General features: G+C 48.1%; 1 protein-coding gene across 1 annotated transcript; it reads right to left on the reverse strand.

Moving 5' to 3' along the window:
* Nucleotides 1–739: 739 nt before the first annotated feature.
* SAV1 (salvador family WW domain containing protein 1) lies at nt 740–13,653 on the reverse strand. The gene is made up of 5 exons (XM_081193728.1): nt 13,494–13,653; nt 8,998–9,444; nt 4,524–4,794; nt 3,103–3,246; nt 740–1,814 (listed from the first exon to the last, which is right to left on the reverse strand). Exons 1-5 carry the CDS (start codon nt 13,585–13,587, stop codon nt 1,610–1,612), a joined length of 1,161 nt encoding a protein of 386 aa, XP_081049854.1. The 5' UTR covers nt 13,588–13,653; the 3' UTR covers nt 740–1,609.
* Between the last annotated feature and the right edge of the window lie 4,755 nt (nt 13,654–18,408).

Here is an 18,408-nt window from a genome sequence, read left to right on the forward strand (position 1 = left end):
CAAACCTTGACAGCATCTTAAAAAGTAGAGACATCACCTTGCCAACAAAGGTCCGTATAGTAAAAGCTATGGTTTTCCCAGTAGTGATGTATGGAAGTGAGAGCTGGACCATAAAGAAGGCTGGTTGCAGAAGAATCAATGCTTTTGAATTATGGTGCTGGAAGAGACTCTTGAGAATCCCGTGGACTGCAAGAAGATCCAACCTCTCCATTTGGAAGGAAATCAGCCCTGAGTGCTCACTGGAAGGACAGATCCTGAAGCTGAGGCTCCAAGACTTTGGCCACCTCATGAGAAGAGAAGACTCCCTGGAAAAGACCCTGATATTGGGAAAGATGGAGGGCACAAAGAGAAGGGGACGACAGAGGACGAGATGGTTGGATAGTGTTCTTGAAGCTACCAGCATGAGTTTGACCAAACTGCGGGAGGCACTGGAAGACAGGAGTGCCTGGCGTGCTCTGGTCCAGGGGGTCACAAAGAGTCGGACACGACTAAACGACTAAACAACAACAACAACAAGCAATCTGAGCAAGGACAACAAACCATGGTTAAGTAAGGGTGCTACTGGGTTTCCACATGCCAAGCCACACTTAAAACATGCCAGGGTCCATGAGCCAGCAACAAGCCATGTCTTCAGCCTGTGGTTTGTTAGCAGCAAGTTAAACCATGGTTAGGCCACTAGGCAGCGTTTAACCGCAGCTTAGTGTCATGTAGAAACCAGAGATAAATTTGTTCCAGCCACTTAAACAAAAACAAGTTTATTTGATTGCTGAGATTTACAGGACACAGATGTTACAGAACTTTCGTACACATTGCAAGATGACAGATCAAAATGTGAAATGAGATACAAAGGCAACTTTACCACTGGATGGAAGTTTTCACAAAATCGTTCCTTGCTGGTTTGATTAGGGTGAGACTTGCTCCAAATGGCTAAGGCAGGTGGCTCAGTTCTCCAGTCGCTTTTCAACGCAGCCCACTTGCGCCAGCCTGCATATGGCAAAACGCTTCTGAGAGGATCTGTGGCAAACTAGAAGGATGAGCTCAACAGTCAAAATAAGGCAGTCGTTTATTCATTGCTTGGGTCCAACAGAACTGTATTTTTGCAATGTTTTTATAATGGAAGATCATATGGACCTTTTGCATATTAAAGCTGTGTCCACGGCCACAGAGCTGCTGCAGGAAAGCAGAACCCCCTTTTCCTCTGGAGGCAAGATCAGCAGCCAGAAGGCAGCAAACAGGCTTCATCTAACTTTCAGGGCGCTTCTTGCACTGACATCATTCGAAAATAAAATTTCTTCTCCAAGGTACAACCGTTGCTAGAAAAAAAGGTTATCAGACAAAATAATAATAATATAAAACGTGGCTTTTCTTGAATTTTCCCACCACACTGGCTCTCAGAATAAGAAACTAACTTTCTTTATACAATATAACAAACATCTTTTGTATTCAATAAACATGATACACAAGAAGGTAATTACAAAAGGTGCAAGATCAACAAGAGAGAAGCTGCCTTTTTAACCAAAGCACTTGTTCACGATTTCTCCTTTTTTTTTTTTTAAGAGTCCCCTCAGATTCCAAGAGCCCTCAGAGTCCGCTGCGAAAGGGAAGGAGCTCAGAAGTTCTTGCCGTGCTGCTGCTGGGCATACCACTGCTGCCTCTGCTTGCGGTTCTCCAGCTCAGTGAGCAGAGCCTGGCGGTAGGCTTCGTACAGCTTCACTATCCGCTCCAGTTCCTTCATGAAAAGCAGCTTCAGCATCCCCTGGTATGTATCCAGGTCAGCCAACTGGAAGAGCTCCCACTTCAAGATGTGGTCGTATCTGTTGCAAGAGACAAGAGAACAACGTAACCGACTGAGCGAGCACTGGATGAAAATAAGGAGAGCTTTATGCTGCAAACCGCCCTGAGAGCTTCGGGGGAAGGGCAGGGCACAAATTTAATAAATAAATAAGAGCCTGTTGGCTCAGAGCCTGGCCCATCTAACCCAGCCTCCTGTCATGAGAAAAACTTGGAAGCAGGTTGAATCCTGACAAGACAGAAGTACTGTTTTGGGGGGACGGACTGCCCACGGACTGTCTCGCCAGAGTGGTGCATGCTCTGGTTATCTCCCGCTTGGACCACTGCAATGCGCTCTACGTGGGGCTCCCTTTGAAGGTGACCCAGAAATTACAACTAATCCAGAATGCGGCAGTTAGACTGGTGACTGGGAGCGGCCGCCGAGACCACATAATACCAGTCTTGAAAGACCTTCATTGGCTCCCAGTACGTTTCCGAGCACAATTCAAAGTGTTGGTGCTGACCTTGAAAGCCCTAAACGGCCTCGGCCCAGTAGACCTGAAGGAGCGTCTCCACCCCCATCATTCTGCCCGGAAACTGAGGTCCAGTGCCAAGGGCCTTCTGGCGGTTCCCTCATTGCGAGAAGCAAAGCTACAGGGAACCAGGCAGAGGGCCTTCTCAGTAGTGGCGCCCACCCTGAGGAACGCCCCCCCATCAGATGTCAAAGAGATAAACAACTACCTGACATTCAGAAGACATCTTAAGGCAGCCCTGTTCAGGGAAGTTTTTAATGTGTGACATCTTAGTGTATTTTTGGTCTTTGTGGAAGCTGCCCAGAGTGGCTGGGGAAACCCAGCCAGATGGGCAGGGTACAAATAATAAATTATTATTATTATTGAGCACAAGGACATTCTCCCTCCCTTCCTGTGGATTCCAGCAACTGGTATTAAGAAGCATTGCTGCCTCTGACGGTGGAGGCACAACAGAGCCCTCCTGGCCAGTAGACAACAATAACAAGGAATTTTCTGGACATTACCTTAAAACAGGCCACTGTGAGAACAGGATTCTGGACAAGATGAACCTCTGGTCTAATCCAGAGGTCTTATGTTCTTATGCTACTTTGGATAACCAGCCAATACCGATTATATTAAGAGCATATCATTTATTTTTAAGATGCTACACAAACCTAAGATTAACGTTCTGGATACATTCAAGATGTCCCAAACAATATGCCTCCATTTTTTAAAAAATACAGGCTTATAGTCAATGAATTGCCCACCACTGGGCAGAAATAAAAATTCGAAGTTCATAAGACAAGTGCTTAATGCTCACTTTACAGGAGCCCTGGCATAGACCTGCAGCCAATCTGGGATCTCCGCAGTGTGGTATGGATTCGCAGGCACAAGGATAGGCTGGCTCCTCTCGGCTGGCTGTGGCTGATATGTCATCGGAGGTGGTTGATCGTAACGGGGAACGCTGCACAGAGATACAGCAAAGATCAAATGAGTCACTTCAACACCAAAAATGGCAACAGCAGCTCTCTTAAGCTGGGGTGCAGAAACTTGGAGTGAGCAAATTCCCATTGCATTTTTTTTTTTTTTTTTGTGTTCCTGATTTAGGAAATGCAAAGCAAGGCAACCGTGCCAGCCCAGGGATCAACCCATACTTTGATACAAAAGGTTGTACAGTGGTGCCTCGCAAGACGAAAAGAATCCGTTCCGTGATTCTCTTTGTCTAGCGTTTTTTTCGTCTTGCGAAGCAAACCCATTGACGGATTAGAGGATTAGCGCTATTAGCGGCTTTTAGCAGCTTATCATCTTATCGGATCAGCTGATAAGCGGCTTAGCAAAAGGGGGGGAAAGGGAAAAAAACCCGCAGGAACTCGCAAGACATTTTCGTCTTGCGAAGCAAGCCCATAGGAGATTCGTTTTGCGAAGCACCTCCAAAACGGAAAACTCTTTCGTCTAGCGAGTTTTCCGTCTTGCAAGGCATTCGTCTTGCGGGGCACCACTGTACTGGAGTTCCCCCAACTCTCCAGGGCTAATCTGGGAAGGGTGCAGGGGGGAAGAGAGGAGGGAAGTCCCACTGCGTTAAAAGGAATCCCTGTGCTGGCTAGTGCTGGTGCAACAATTTGACTGAATACAGCTTGACGACACTCTGAAAGCCAACTTCAAAGCACACATACTCATACTTGGGAGTTTAGTCTATCAGATTTGGATGGCGAGATCTGTGCCACAAAGCTTATCTATGTTTAAAAGGTGGGTGTGTTAAATCTTGCGAATTCCACCACTTAGACGAACACCAATGCATTTGTAGTATAAATTCTTGTATCTGCCAGTCTGGGATTAGCCATGTCTCTGGGGTGTGTCTCACCAGGTGAGAAGCCAGAAAAACTAAGGATTTAAGCAGACAGTGGCTCTGCACTGCCTGTCATGGAAGTGGAGAGCAAGCGCTGAGTACTACCTATGTGTTGTGTGCTCTGTCATCTACCCTTGGCAGACTTTGCTAATGGAGGCTCAAAGTTCTGCGATTGGTGATCTGATGTTGGGTTCTTTTCCACTCTTCCTTAGGAGCTGGAAACCAGTGAAAGTCCTTCATGCATGCTAGCAGTAAGGCATTTGAGGTTCATTCTCTTACAGGGTTATTCAGAGGCCTGACAGAGTTCAATGGGGATAAGTCCCAGGTAAGTGGTCACAGGATTGCAGCCTAAGGCATTGGTTGAAACTCCCAAGGGAAGCCCACAGACAACTTACCTGGGGGCACAGGGGTGTTTGTACTGTGCTCTTTTATTGATGTGGTCGACGTAGTACACACCAAACTCAGCTGATTCCACACGCTCCCACCCTGGAGGCAGCCCCTCTCGCTCAAGTGGGTGACTCCAGTGTGTTGTGTTGGTGTTATGGTCTATGTAGTATTTCCTTCCTCTAAGAGTCCAGTCCACAGACCAGCCAGGAGGGAGAGGTAAATCTTCTGAACTGTGGTTTGTTAAGTTTCCTAACGATGTAGCAGCCACCCGCCCGATGCCTGGAGGGGGGAAAAAACAACCCACAACAGCATCAGTAAAGCAGACACTCATTTAACAGGTTTCTTACAAAGCTACACAACTTCTTTTCCTCAGAAAAGCAGCAAAAGATTGTCATCAATTCCACAATACACCCCCTTCTCAGTGACTAGATTTATCGTTTCCTCTCACAAACATTCCTGCCTTGAGAGAACACTGATGCTTTCTATGCAACATGCTCCTTTTGCTTGCAGAAGTTCATTAGCTAGTAAAGTCAGCAGTAGTTGGGGAGCTGCCTCCGTGCCACATGGCTACTAAATCCCAGCTCACTTCAGCACAGGTTTGTACACATTAGAACCAGCCTCCCAGAACAGAAGGCTATTCTCCAAAGAGAACTTTTTAAAATGGGAAGACTCGGTATCATGGAAGGCAGAGTGAAGATAGCAACTATCAAAACATACCCCAAAACATAACAGACATGCCAAGCCAGATAAGGGGATAAGCAGTTGAAAGAGCAGTATTCAAAGAAGTATTCCATGTTTTCAAGACTGACAAAACACAGACACTTGACCCATAGCTATTGCATAACACGGCTGCTTATCAGGAAAAAAGATGGTTCTTGATTGTGTAATCTGTTTCCCAGGACATCCAAGAGCAAATGTTGGAATGAAAGCCTCAAGTTTTCAGCCCCAGCCTCCCAATAAATCAGGAGACAGATTATGGAAGTGGGAGGGTGTTCTCTAGGTATGAATTAAGCCCTGCTTAAGAGGCAAGGCTGCCAGAGAACATGGCAAGCTGTCTTACACTGACTCAAGACCACTGGGTTCACCTACTCTGGCAGGCAGCAACCTTCCAGCTCTCAATGCAGGTAGATGCCTTGCACATCACTTCCTACCAGGTCTTTCCAGCTGGAGATGCCAGGAACTGAACCTGTGACTTTCGGCATGCAAAGCATGTGCTCTGCTTTTCAGCTATGATCCCTCAATGGTGGGGAGGAGAGAAAGATAAAGGGGCCCAGGGGAAGCAGATGAAAACTATTTGGCTTGCAGAGCTGGCATTCCACACCCCTGATGTGAACAAGCCGGAGGCCTGAATGGTTCGTGTGAATACAGTGCACAGCAATGGGGGGGGGGGAGGCCTGGGTAAAGAGGTGCATCTTGACCAACTGTTGGAAAGCATAGAGTGATGGGCGTAAGAGGGGAGGTCATTCCCTCTCAAGTGCCCCTCAAACGACAGAGGGTAGCAGTGCTACCAACAGAGCTTCCCCTGCTGACCTTAACAGGCAAGCAGGTTCATTTGGGAGGTTCATATTTTCAGATACAGGTTCATATTTTCAGATACAGCAGACCCTCGGGTTACATTATTCTCAAGTAACGTAAACTTTGGGTTGCGAAAGCGGTAAACCGGGAAGTATTTTTCCAGGTTTTGCCACTCGCGCATGCGCAGAAGCGCTCTATCGTGCAGAAGCTGTGCCTCTGGATAGAGATTTTTCGGGTGTGCATGGACCCCCGGAACGAATTAATTTTGTATCCAGAGGGTCCACTGTATTTGGGGCTTCATATTTCAATGTTAGCATCTTTAAACAGGGCTCAGTAGTGAATTGGCAACCAATGCAGATCACAGATTCGTAGAACGGTAGAGTTGGAAGGGACCGTAAGAGTCATCTAGTTCAACCCCCTGCAATGCCGGAATCACAGCTCAAGCATCCTGGACCTCTGCTTAAAAACCTCCAAGGAAGGAGAGTCCACCACCTTCCCAGGTAGTCCACTATCGAACAGCTCTTACTGTCAGAAAGTTCTTCCTAAGGTTTCTCTTCCAAAACCAGTGTGGTACGTACCCAGCTAGAAATATTTGCCAGCAGCCTTGTTGCTGCATCTTGCACGAGTTGCAGCTTCTGAGATGGTGAACCAACTGTAGCTTGAAATAGCCTTTTCCACCGATAGCACTGCAACCCTGAAGGGAACTAGCCATCTCCCAAATTCCTAGGCTCAAGAACCTGCAAGAGGCTGTGCTTCAATCTTGGCTGGATTCAGCTTCAATTTATTGGTCCACAACCAGCCCGTTACCACCTCCACTACCACTGCCTCTCCTGATTCAGATGCACCAAGAGACAGCGATGGGTATCATTAGTATAGTAGCTGACATGTCACTCCAAATACCCTGATGACACCTCCCAGTGGCTCCATGCAGAGGGGCAAGATAAACCTTTGGGGAACTGTAGAAACAAGCTCCCAAGGCACCAAGGGGTAGATCCCCAACTGTTACACTCTGAAACCAGATTCAGAGGCCGGAATGGAACCATTTTAACAAAGTGCCCACAAGTTCCCAGACTCGGGAGCTGCTCCAGAAGCATGGCTTGGTCAACAGTATTGAAAGTTGTGATCAATAAGAGCCAAAAGGGTTGCACTCTCCCTGCCCGTCTCTGAACAAAGGTCACCAACCAAGGTGAGGAAGGAAGTTTTGGGGCTGCATCCGATTGCAATGGGTCCGGATAAGATGCTTTCCCAAGTATGTCTTTAATGGGATCACTACACCCCCCAGTCTGTCTCCAGCAAGCTCCAGCTGCAGCCCTTTCCCTTTGCTTCCTCATCGACTTCTAACCTGTTCTGTGTTTCTTTGGAGTAGACCTATAATTTTCCAGCTGCCGTCAAAGCCAAATTGTTGCCTGCTCATACACAATTGTTTCAGCCAATGCTAAAACACAACTACCTTCTCCTTCCTCTAAAGGACGCAAGTTTCCTTTCCTTAAATGTGGGGTTTGCATCCCAAATCTCCCATCCAGCACAGCCTCCTGCTACCTCACTAGAGCATATTACTGTCTCTCATGCCAACAAACTGCTTTAAGTGAAGGCCTTCAAGAAGCTGCGTCATCTGTGGCTTGGCTTTCCCCCTCTCTGCCATCATGTACACTCCATGGTGGCTGGCAGCCAGGCAGCCTAGCAGCTTCCAACTCTATTTCCACAACCAAGCCACTCCCACCAGCAGAGGCCTATGAGCTCATGTTCTTCAAAAGCTTCTCTCCTGCCAATCAGCAGGAGTTTGGTGGGGTGGCAGATTAATGGAGGCCACAGGAAACAGATAGGGGTTATTTGGTTTGCAGACTCGACATTCCCCCCTGCTAATCTGAATAAGCTATATACACCAAGTATCATTCCTAAAACAAACCAAAATTAAACATTATAGAACAGTCAAATGCACAGGCATTTAATTTTCCATGGCACAGAACCAGTCTCTAACTCTTTGGAGCTCAGCCTCTCTAATAATAATAATAATAATAATAATAATAATAATAATAATAATAATAATAAGCCTTCTGAGAGAAAAGCATCTCTTTCTCAAAAGCGGAGTTTCATATTTGAGGTCAGTAACCATAAAGTTTTGACATTCTTGCCTGCAGATTTATTTTCCCCTCTGCAATCTGCACAAGATGGTCAACTTGAATGCAATGCGTTTCATAACCAAGGAAACTGGGGGAAAGTATGACATGCTTACATATCAATCTGTTTATGTTTACAACATAAATACCACATTTTAGAGCTTGAGAGTCTTTATGCTGTGCCCAGTACTGTGATTCCACAAGCGCTACTCAAGAATTTCACTTTGTCTGATGAGCTTCCTTCAGTAAACACAAGTAAACCACATGAAAAATGTGATCCGGAATGCTGTCACGCCCAGGAAGAGTCACATTCCAAGGCAAACATCTGATGTCTTCTCACTCGACTTCAAAGGCCAAATGCCCCCTCACTCTTCAAGAACAAAATCACCAGTTTTCTGAGGAAACTAAGATAACTGCATATAAAAAAGGCCTGTGTTTTTCCATCTCTCTCGCCCACTTTCCTTTTCCTGCAAATTGCAAGTTTGCAAACATTGCCCTGGCTGTATTTAAAAACCATTCACAGAATGACCCTTCGAGAAGACAGTACAGAAACACACACAGGTCACCAGGCATTTGTGAATGCTCCCATGGCCTTGCCTCAGAAGTCAGCAGACAGCTTGGTTTCTCTCTGAGGAGGAGCTTCTGGAACATGATTGGAAGAAAAATCCCCCACACCTTACAATCATGACCTATATGGACCAATAGTTCCACTCTCTTCAAGGCAGCTTGAGATGCTGAAAGGTATTTATGCACACATAGATCCCTGTTTACTGCCACCAGTATGACACATGTACACACATAAGCTGTACTTCGGAATGGCCAATTCTGGAAAATAAGCTCAGATACTTGCCTGAACTATGCCTTCCCTGATTCTGTGACATCCTTTGGACAAGGTCAGTGTTATGTTCATAGTATCTATATTCCTCCTGCACAGGATCCCCCAGCTGGTGCCGCCTCTGACCATTATAAAAGTGGTGGTCATAATAGTGACGGGATCCAGCCTCGCCGTTTTCAGTTACAGAGTTTGCCTCTGTTAAAAAGGACTGGGAAGATACGCCATATTCCCGCGGGACGTCGGCCAGGCTCCTGGCAAGGTAGGAAGGGGCAGAGAGTCTGTTGCTTTCCCGCCTCACTATCTCGTGAGGGGGCCTCTGCACTGGAGTCCGAAGGAAGCTCTGGTTTCTGGAAACTGCTCCATCCCCACCCGCCGCGTAGGCAGAAGAACCCGGGTCCAGAAGGCAGAGATCAGTTCGTCTTGGAATGGTTGGACCATGACGGATGAATGAAGGCATCAGATCTGCAACAGAGCATTGCAGTAAAAATTGAAAGTAGGTCAAAGTAGGCACATTATTTCATTGAATTTTTAAAATTACTACATGTCTGGGAGAGGCAGAATTGAAACATGGTAGTAACAATTCTCTTTACAGGATTTTATTGTACACTGACTTTGGGAGGCATTTCATCTAGGAATTGGTTAGTAAGTTCTATAAACAGGTTCAAAGCAGAGGGGAAATATCTCGGCAGAAATCTCTTCTTGCAAATATCCAAAAAGTAGTCAAGCAATTTTCAGGATACAACCAGAATCTGGTCCCCAATAGCTTTCCACTAGGGTAAGGCAAGTCCTTGGCCCCCAAAAGATCTCCCTGCCATGTCAAAATCCCTGCCCCCTGGAACCTCCTTCACCCCATTCCATTAGCTGCCAATGTGGTGATCTCCAGATGCTGGAAACTACAACTCCCATCAGTCTAAGGCAGCAAGGCCAATAGCCAGGAATGATGGTCACTGTTGTCTGAAACATCTGGAGGACACCACATTATGTGGCTAACCCTGCCCTATGGTGTAAATTACACTGGGGTTGTATGTATGTATGTATGTAAATGAATAATGGAAAAAATACAAAGAGAAATCAAATGCAAAATAGTGAAAGGTGAGGTGTATGTGTTACCATGCTCACTATCCGGCTTTTAGGGAAGGAAAACTGCCCTTCTGCATCTTGCTCCCCTCTGGTTTCCCTCTCTGTCCCCCACTGCCTGCCCTGCAGCCATGTGTGCCAACTTAGGATTGCACTTCAGGCACAAAGCACAGGGTCTATCCACAAGATGTTCACGCCATAAATACGTGTGGTGAGATTTAAGGTGCCACAAGGCTGTGTTTCCATTTACGTGACCACAAACGTGACATGAGTCAACAGTGTGATGCGGCAGCTAAAAAAGCCAATGCAATTCTGGGCTGCATCAATAGGAGTATAGCATCTAGATCAAGGGAAGTAATAGTGCCACTGTATTCTGCTCTGTCAGACCTCACCTGGAGTACTGTGTCTAGTTCTGGGCACCACAGTTCAAGAAGGACACTGACAAACTGGAACGTGTCCAGAGGAGGGCAACCAAAATGGTCAAAGGCCTGGAAACGATGCCTTATGAGGAACGGCTAAGGGAGCTGGGCATGTTTAGCCTGGAGAAGAGGAGGTTAAGGGGTGATATGATAGCCATGTTCAAATATATAAAAGGATGTCATATAGAGGAGGGAGAAAGGTTGTTTTCTGCTGCTCCAGAGAAGTGGAGACGGAGCAATGGATCCAAACTACAAGAAAGAAGATTCCACCTAAACATTAGGAATAACTTCCTGACAGAAAGAGCTGTTCGACAGTGGAATTTGCTGCCAAGGAGTGTGGTGGAGTCTCCTACTTTGGAGGTCTTTAAGCAGAGGCTTGACAACCATATGTCAGGAGTGCTCTGATGGTGTTTCCTGCTTGGCAGGGGGTTGGACTCGATGGCCCTTGTGGTCTATTCCAGCTCTATGAGTCTATGAGTGTGTGTGCACATACATGTGTTCACCTTCAGCTCCCTTCGTCGTTCAGAATTCCTAACTCCTTTTAACTGTTGCAACACATTCAAAACAGGTGCTGAGCACCGCAGATAACCAGAACCCTCCTTTTAACCTGGGAACAAACCCCACTGAATTCAGCAGGGCTACGACTGCAACCTGAATCTTCCGAGTGCCGGTGCAAACCCTGGTCTCCATACTGCTCCCAACAATAAACCCACCCACCACCACAGATTGAAGTCATTCATGCACACACCCCTTCATGGGAGCTTTTTTGCGCTGAGGGGCTGGACGGTCACCTGCCATGGATACTTTCTTTGCACTGGAGGAGGGGGCTAATGAGCCCTTTGGTGTCCAGTTTCCTAGGATGGGAAGGGGGTGAGCTCTCCTCTGTTGGAGGTTTATGAACCACAGGCGTTGGGTGGCCACCTGCCATGGGTGCTCCAGCTGCACCCAGCCCTGCACTGCGACGGTGGCTGTTTGGGCCAGATGACCCCTTGGTGCCGCCGCCGCTGGGGAAGTTCCCCTTTCCATCTACGATGCAGCCTCACTTACCTCGCAGGTTTGTTGTGGGGATTAAATGGGGTGGGGGGAAGAGAACCATGTGTCCAGGGCAGCTGTTTACCAGCTCCATCTGGTACGCATCTGAGACCCTATCTGCCCGCGGACTGTCTCGCCAGAGTGGTGCATGCTCTGGTTATCTCTTGCTTGGACTACTGCAATGCACACTCTGTGGGGCTACCTTTGAAGGTGACCCGGAAACTGCAAGTAATCCAGAAAGCGGCAGCTAGACTGGTGACTGGGGGCGGCCGCCGAGACCACATAACACCGGTCTTGAAAGACCTACATTGGCTCCCAGTACGTTTCCGAGCACAATTCAAAGTGTTGGTGCTGACCTTTAAAGCCCTAAACGGCCTCAGTCCAGTATACCTGAAGGAGCGTCTCCACCCCCATCATTCTGCCTGGACGCTGAGGTCCAGCGCCGAGGGCCTTCTGGCGGTTCCCTCATTGCGAGAAGCAAAGCTACAGGGAACCAGGCAGAGGACCTTCTCGGTAGTGGCGCCTGCCCTGTGGAACGCCCTTCCAGCAGATGTCAAAGCGATAAACAACTATCTGACATTCAGAAGACATCTTAAGGCAGCCCTGTTCAGGGAAGTTTTTAACGTGTGATATTTTATTGTATTTTTGGTTTCTATGGAAGCCGCCCAGAGTGGCTGGGGAGGCCCAGCCAGATGGGCGGATTATAAATATTAAATTTATTATTATTATTATTATTATTATTATTATTATTATTATTATTATTATTATTATTATATGCTGCCTTGAGCTCCTTCGAGGAAAAAGTGGGATGTAAATGCAGTAATAAAAATGATTCATGGGGAAGAGGGGAGAACACTCTCAAGCTATAGCAGCCAGCTCCTGGGGGCCGAGGTCCCTTCACCCCCAAATAAAATATGTGAGGGGGGCCAGCCCTCCCCAAAGCACATGACCATTTAAATGGGGTGCGTCTTTGAGATCGATTATGTGGGAATGGGGTCAGTGCTGGATTTATGTATAAGCTAAACAAGCTCTAGCTTAGGGCCCCACTCTCTTGGGGCCCCCAAAAAAATTTAAAGGGGAAAAAACTGGATGTACATTTCCAAAATATAAAGTAAAAAAAATAAAAATAAAGCCTACATACAGCAACAGTGTTTTGTGTTGTGCAGGCTCCTACTTGTTATGTGCAAATGGCTTTAGATACCTATTAGGTCCATAAATTACCCTATAGCATATACAAAATAATAATAATAATAAATTCCTTCCAGTAGCACCTTAGAGACCAACTAAGTTTGTTATTGGTATTAGCTTTCGTGTGCTTCTTGCATGCACATGAAAACTCACACCAATAACAAACTTCGTTGGTCTCTAAGGTGCTACTGGAAGGAATTTTTTATTATTCTTATTTTGTTTCAACTATGGCTACCTACCTGTAACTAGACATATAGCATATATTCAACACAAAAAACAGCAACCATTTGTTGTGGGCGAAGGACAGCTGGACATATAAAGGGCCCCATGACCTCCAGTAGCTTAAAGGTAAAGGGACCCTTGACCGCTAGGTCCAGCTGCGGCCTCATCATACCTAAATCTGCCCCTGGGTGGGGCTTACCTGTCTCCCCCCCCCCCTCAATACAGTGGTACCTCGGGTTAAGTACTTAATTCGTTCCGGAGGTCCGTTCTTAACCTGAAACTGTTCTTAACCTGAAGCACCACTTTAGCTAATGGGGCCTCCTGCCAGAGCACGATTTCTGTTCTCATCCTGAAGCGAAGTTCTTAACCTGAAGCACTATCTCTAGGTTAGGGGAGTCTGTAACCTGAAGCGTGTGTAACCCGAGGTACCACTGTATTTTAATCAAGTCAGCACCCAGCCTCTCCCCACAAGAGACCAGGTGATGTCGGTACTGAATTGCCGCCCCCCCCGGGTTCATCTGACCCCCCCAGCCCCCAACCCCCCGGGGAGGAAGGAAGGGCTTGCGCACTCACTGCGGAGCAAAGGGCTGGTCTCCTTGATCACGTACTTGCCCTGCACCTCGCCCGGTTTGGAGAGCTCGGCGCGCGTTTTCTTCCGGGACAGCATCCCCTCCCCCCCTCCGACGCCCCTCCCCCCCTCCCTCAGCCCGCCGCGCCGCCGCCGCCCCCGGAGCCGGGCCCCTCCCGGAGGGGCGCCATGGGGGTCAAGACGCGGGGTGTGGGGGGGCCTTTCGGGGAGGGGGCGCCGCCAGCCACGCCCGCCCCGCCGCCCTCCGCCGCCCTCCCGGCTCCCTCGCTCGCTTTCCCCTCAGCGCCTCACGCAGCCCCTCAGGCAGCCCAGGAAACTTTCTGGCCACGCCCACCGCCCCGGCGCCGCCCGATTGGCTGGCCCGCGCGAGGGCCGCTGGGAAGGCGAGCGCCGAAAAGGGGCCCCGAGGAGGAGGAGGAGGAGGAGGAGGGCGGAGAGGGCGCGGCGGCGGCGCAGAGAGGACGGAGGGCTCCCAGGAACAGCGCCCCCCGCGGCAGGGAGGAGGACTGCTCTGCGCCCAGCTGCTGCTGCATTATACTGTACTACTGTACTATTATATGTACCGTAATGTAATAATAATTATATTATATTATATTAATAATACTAATATAATAAGGAGTACGACAAGGCTGTATATTCTGTATATTATTTAACTTCTGCTGCTGGATTATACTGTACTGTACTATTATATGTACCGTAATATAATAATAATTATATTATATTATATTAATAATACTAATATAATAAGGAGTACGACAAGGCTGTATATTCTGTATATTATTTAACTTCTATGCAGAATTCATCATGCGAAAGGCTGGGCTGGATGAATCCCAAGCCGGAATTAAGATCGCCGGAAGAAATATCAACAACCTCAGATATGCAGATGACACAACCTTGGTGGCAGAAAGTGAGGAGGAATTAAAGAACCTTTTAATGAGGGTGAAAGAGGAGAGCGCAAAATATGGTCGGAAGCTCAACATCAAAAAAGCGAAGATCATGGCCACTGGGCCCATCACCTCCTGGCAAATAGAAGGGGAAGAAATGGAGGCAGTGAGAGATTTTACTTTCTTGGGCTCCAGGATCACTGCAGATGGTGACAGCAGTAACGAAATTAAAAGACGCCTGTTTCTTGGGAGAAAAGCAATGACAAACCTAGACAGCATCTTAAAAAGCAGAGACATCACCTTGCCAACAAAGGTCCGTATAGTTAAAGCTCTGGTTTTCCCAGTAGTGATGTATGGAAGTGAGAGCTGGACCATAAAGAATGCTGATCGCCGAAGAATGGATGCCTTTGAATTCTGCTGCTGGAGGAGACTCTGGAGAGTCCCATGGACTGCAAGAAGATCCAACCTCTCCATTCTGAAGGAAATCAGCCCTGAGTGCTCACCGGAAGGACAGATCCTGAAGCTGAGGCTCCAAGACTTTGGCCACCTCATGAGAAGAGAAGACTCCCTGGAAAAGACCCTGATGTTGGGAAAGATGGAGGGCACAAGGAGAAGGGGACGACAGAGGACGAGATGGTGGGACAGTGTTCTCGAAGCTACCAGCATGAGTTTGACCAAACTGCGGGAGGCAGTGGAAGACAGGAGGGCCTGGCGTGCTCTGGTCCAGGGGGTCACAAAGAGTTGGACACGACTAAATGAATAAACAACAAAGACAGCAAAAATCAAGAAAAACATTCTTTAGAACACTACAAATAACACAAAAGGTTGTTTTTTTAAATACACAAACAGGTTATAATGCACACCAGCTTGCCTTGGAGAAGACGACACACCTCCAGAGAGGCAGCTAACTATCCATTTTGCGTTCTTCCTTATTGCAGGTCCGTTATCCATCCCTGTCATAGCGGTCAACGTTTCCCTTTTTTTAAAGGAAATTCCCTTATTCCGAATAGGATTCCTCAAGAAAAGGGAAAAGTTGACAGCTATGATCCCTGTCCTTTGCTGTCTCTGAAGCCAGGAAGTCTGGCCTTCGGTTCCCAAGGCACGAGCCGCCGAGGGTCCGCTTCCCAGGATGGACACGACACAAGCAAGACAATTGCCCTGGTGGAGATTCACATGGACCTGGGGAAAAGTCAGGTCACAGCTGCAGCTGCTACCTGGAGATGGTGAGGATCGAACCTTCTGCATTCAAAGCCGGTGCTTTGCCTCTGAGCTACCCTCCTTCCCCTTAGTGCACTGGCTTGAACAACTAGACCGTTGTTGCTATTTTTCTTAGCACTATAAATAATGCGAATATAGATTTAGTACAGCATTCTTCTGCTGCCATCTCCTGGCTGATGGGCAGTCTGGGTTTTGTAATCCCGCTGTTCAGCTGCTGAGTGCCAGCCGGGCACGGTGGCTCCTGCCTGTGATCCCAGCTCCTTGGGAGGCTGAGGCTGGAGGATTGCTTGAGTCCAGGAGTTCTAGGCTGCGGTGGGCTACGTGGAGCAGGTGTCCTCGCCAAGGTCAGCATCAACATGGGGGCTCTCTGGGGAGCCAGGGGCTACCAGGTTGCCTAAGGAGGGGCGAGCCGGCCCAGGCTGGAGACAGAGCAGGCCAAAGCTCCCGTGCTGAGCAGTGGTGGGATTGCACCTCTGAGTAGCGCCTGCAGTGTAGCCTGGGGAAGAAAGCAAGACCCAGCCTCTCTCTTTTGGAGGCTTTTCGTGTCTCTGAGCACAATGTGATTCCTTTTCTCTGCACTGGCAGTGATGTAGTGGAAGGTGTTGTAGGAATTCTAAGGTCTCTGAGATATATGTATCTCATACAGTCATACCTCTTGTTATGTTAGCTTCAGGTTACGTCTTTTCAGGTTGCGTCCCACTGCGACCCGGAAGTACCGGAAAGGGTTACTTCCGGGCATAGCTGTCAACGTTTTCCTTTTTTCAAGGGAAATTCCCGTATTCTGAATAGGATTCCTCGCAAGAAAAGGGAAAAGTTGACAGCTATGCTTCCGGGTTTCGCCGCTCGCGCATGTGCAGACGCGCAAAATGACATCATGTGCAGAAGCGGTGAATCGTGACCCGCGAATGCGCAGACGCGGGTTGCGTTCTCTTCAGGTTGTGAACAGGGCTCCGGAACGGATCCCGTTCGCAACCAGAGGTACCACAGTATATATAAATCATATGTTCATAAATGTACAGTGGTGCCCCGCAAGACGAATGCCTCGCATGACGAAAAACTCGCTAGACGAAAGGGTTTTCCATTTTTGAGTTGCTTCGCTAGACGAATTTCCCTATGGGCTTGCTTCGCAAGACGAAAACGTCTTGCGCTTTTTTTTAAAAGCCGCTTGAAGAGGCGCAGTTGCGACGAACCGTGCTTCGCAAGACGAAAAACATCGCAAGACGAAAAGACTCGCGGAACGAATTCTTTTCGTCTTGCGAGGCACCACTGTACAAGGCAAATACATACATCAGTATGTAAACCACATGTCTGAAATAGTACAGGAGAGCAATCCTGAAGCCATTTTGACTCCTCCAGTGACCTCAAATAATTCTCTGCAGTGAGGAAGGAAATGGGAAAAGCCTCCCCATTCACTGGCGGAGGAACAGGGGTGCGGGGGGAGCGTATCGCTCCCGGCGGCACGATCCCGGTGGGGTGCCATCATGGCTGCCCCCCCACTGGGCGCCACACCCCTGGAGGCGGCGCACCACACCTCCAGGACACATGCCACGTGCTGCGTGCCACGCCCCCAAGATGCACACCATGCCCCTGCAGGCAGCATGCCACGCCCCCAGGATGCGCGCCAGCCACGCCCCCACCTGCTCTCTGCCCCTCCCCCCCACCGGAGCTTGAAGCTCTGCCACTGTCCCCATTGTCTCTTTACTCACAAATCCTGTCTTAAGGGGGTATATGTGCATGAATAGAGTGAGCCTGTGACCTGGATTCAGGAACTAAAGTATTGACCATCATAAAAGAATGGCCAGGCTGCCCAGGTAAAGCAATCAGTGACCATTATCAGGTATCCTGGCAAACAGGATTTCTGCTGTAGACCGCCTCCTTCTGTGATGTATGTATGATGTTTTGGGGGGTGGTCTTGAGCTACAGGGTGGCAATTTCAAAAAGTCTATATAAGGGCTTGCACACCATTGTTCTGGGTTCCTCCTCTCTCCTGCGGGTGAGGGGAGCGCCCTGTTGCAACAGATCAATAAAGATCAAGCTTACTAGCTGCTTTGCTTCTCAACATTCTCTGCTTGGCCTCTGTTATTTTCTCCTACCGACAGAGAACCTACAGGAGGACTCTATACAGGCTCTTGGACACCCCATTAGGGAAAAGGAGCAGTTTTTTCTTATAACAAAGGGATTTGGAGGAATGCAACTCTGGGACTTCCCCCTGCCCCCCTGAGCAGGAGCTATACCATCATATGCTGGAGCACTGATGGACCGTCCTTGCTCTGACGGTGATAAAGAGGCTTTCAAGTTTGCTCAGAGGAAGTCTCAGACTGAGAAATAGCCCTGAGCCAGAGGCTGGGACCTCCTCCCTCTTTCTTTGATCACTTTCCCCTTTCGCACGAGCAGTTTTACGAACAGCAACACTTCTTTGCAAAATGGTTTGTGTTTTTTGTTATTTTGAACTTTTTTTGTTAGCTTTTTAAAGGCTCAAGGTGTTTTACACGTTTTGCAAACTTTTATGGGACGAAATGCAGCCGTGACTGAAAACCGAAAGAATCTGCACTTTCAAAAAATGACAACACTTGCCTCATTTTATTTTATTGATTTATATTTATTGCCTGCCCAAAGGGCTCAAGGTGGGATAACAAGGCAGCAAACATGCCTGAGAGTTACCATTAAAATTAGTCCCAGCGGACGTAACCAAGATAGTCCATGTGAACGAAAACTAGGTTTGCAGTGCTTCCAAAAGAGACTCAGGCTAGGACTTTGCTGAGCCTCTATGGAGCATTTTTTCACCACGAGGCTGTTT

This window comes from Podarcis bocagei (assembly GCF_964188305.1).
Source record: "Podarcis bocagei genome assembly, chromosome: 1".
NCBI lineage: Eukaryota > Metazoa > Chordata > Lepidosauria > Squamata > Lacertidae > Podarcis > Podarcis bocagei.

Excerpts from the sequence above, each read along its gene's own strand:
- SAV1 (XM_081193728.1), bottom strand. The coding sequence starts at position 13,587 with ATGCTGTCCCGGAAGAAAACGCGCGCCGAGCTCTCCAAACCGGGCGAG. Across the intron at positions 4,795-8,997 it reads TCAGGGAAGGCATAGTTCAG|GCATCGGGCGGGTGGCTGCT; the intron begins GCAAGTATCTGA and ends TCCCCCCTCCAG. Across the intron at positions 3,247-4,523 it reads AAACACCCCTGTGCCCCCAG|CGTTCCCCGTTACGATCAAC; the intron begins GTAAGTTGTCTG and ends ATCTCTGTGCAG.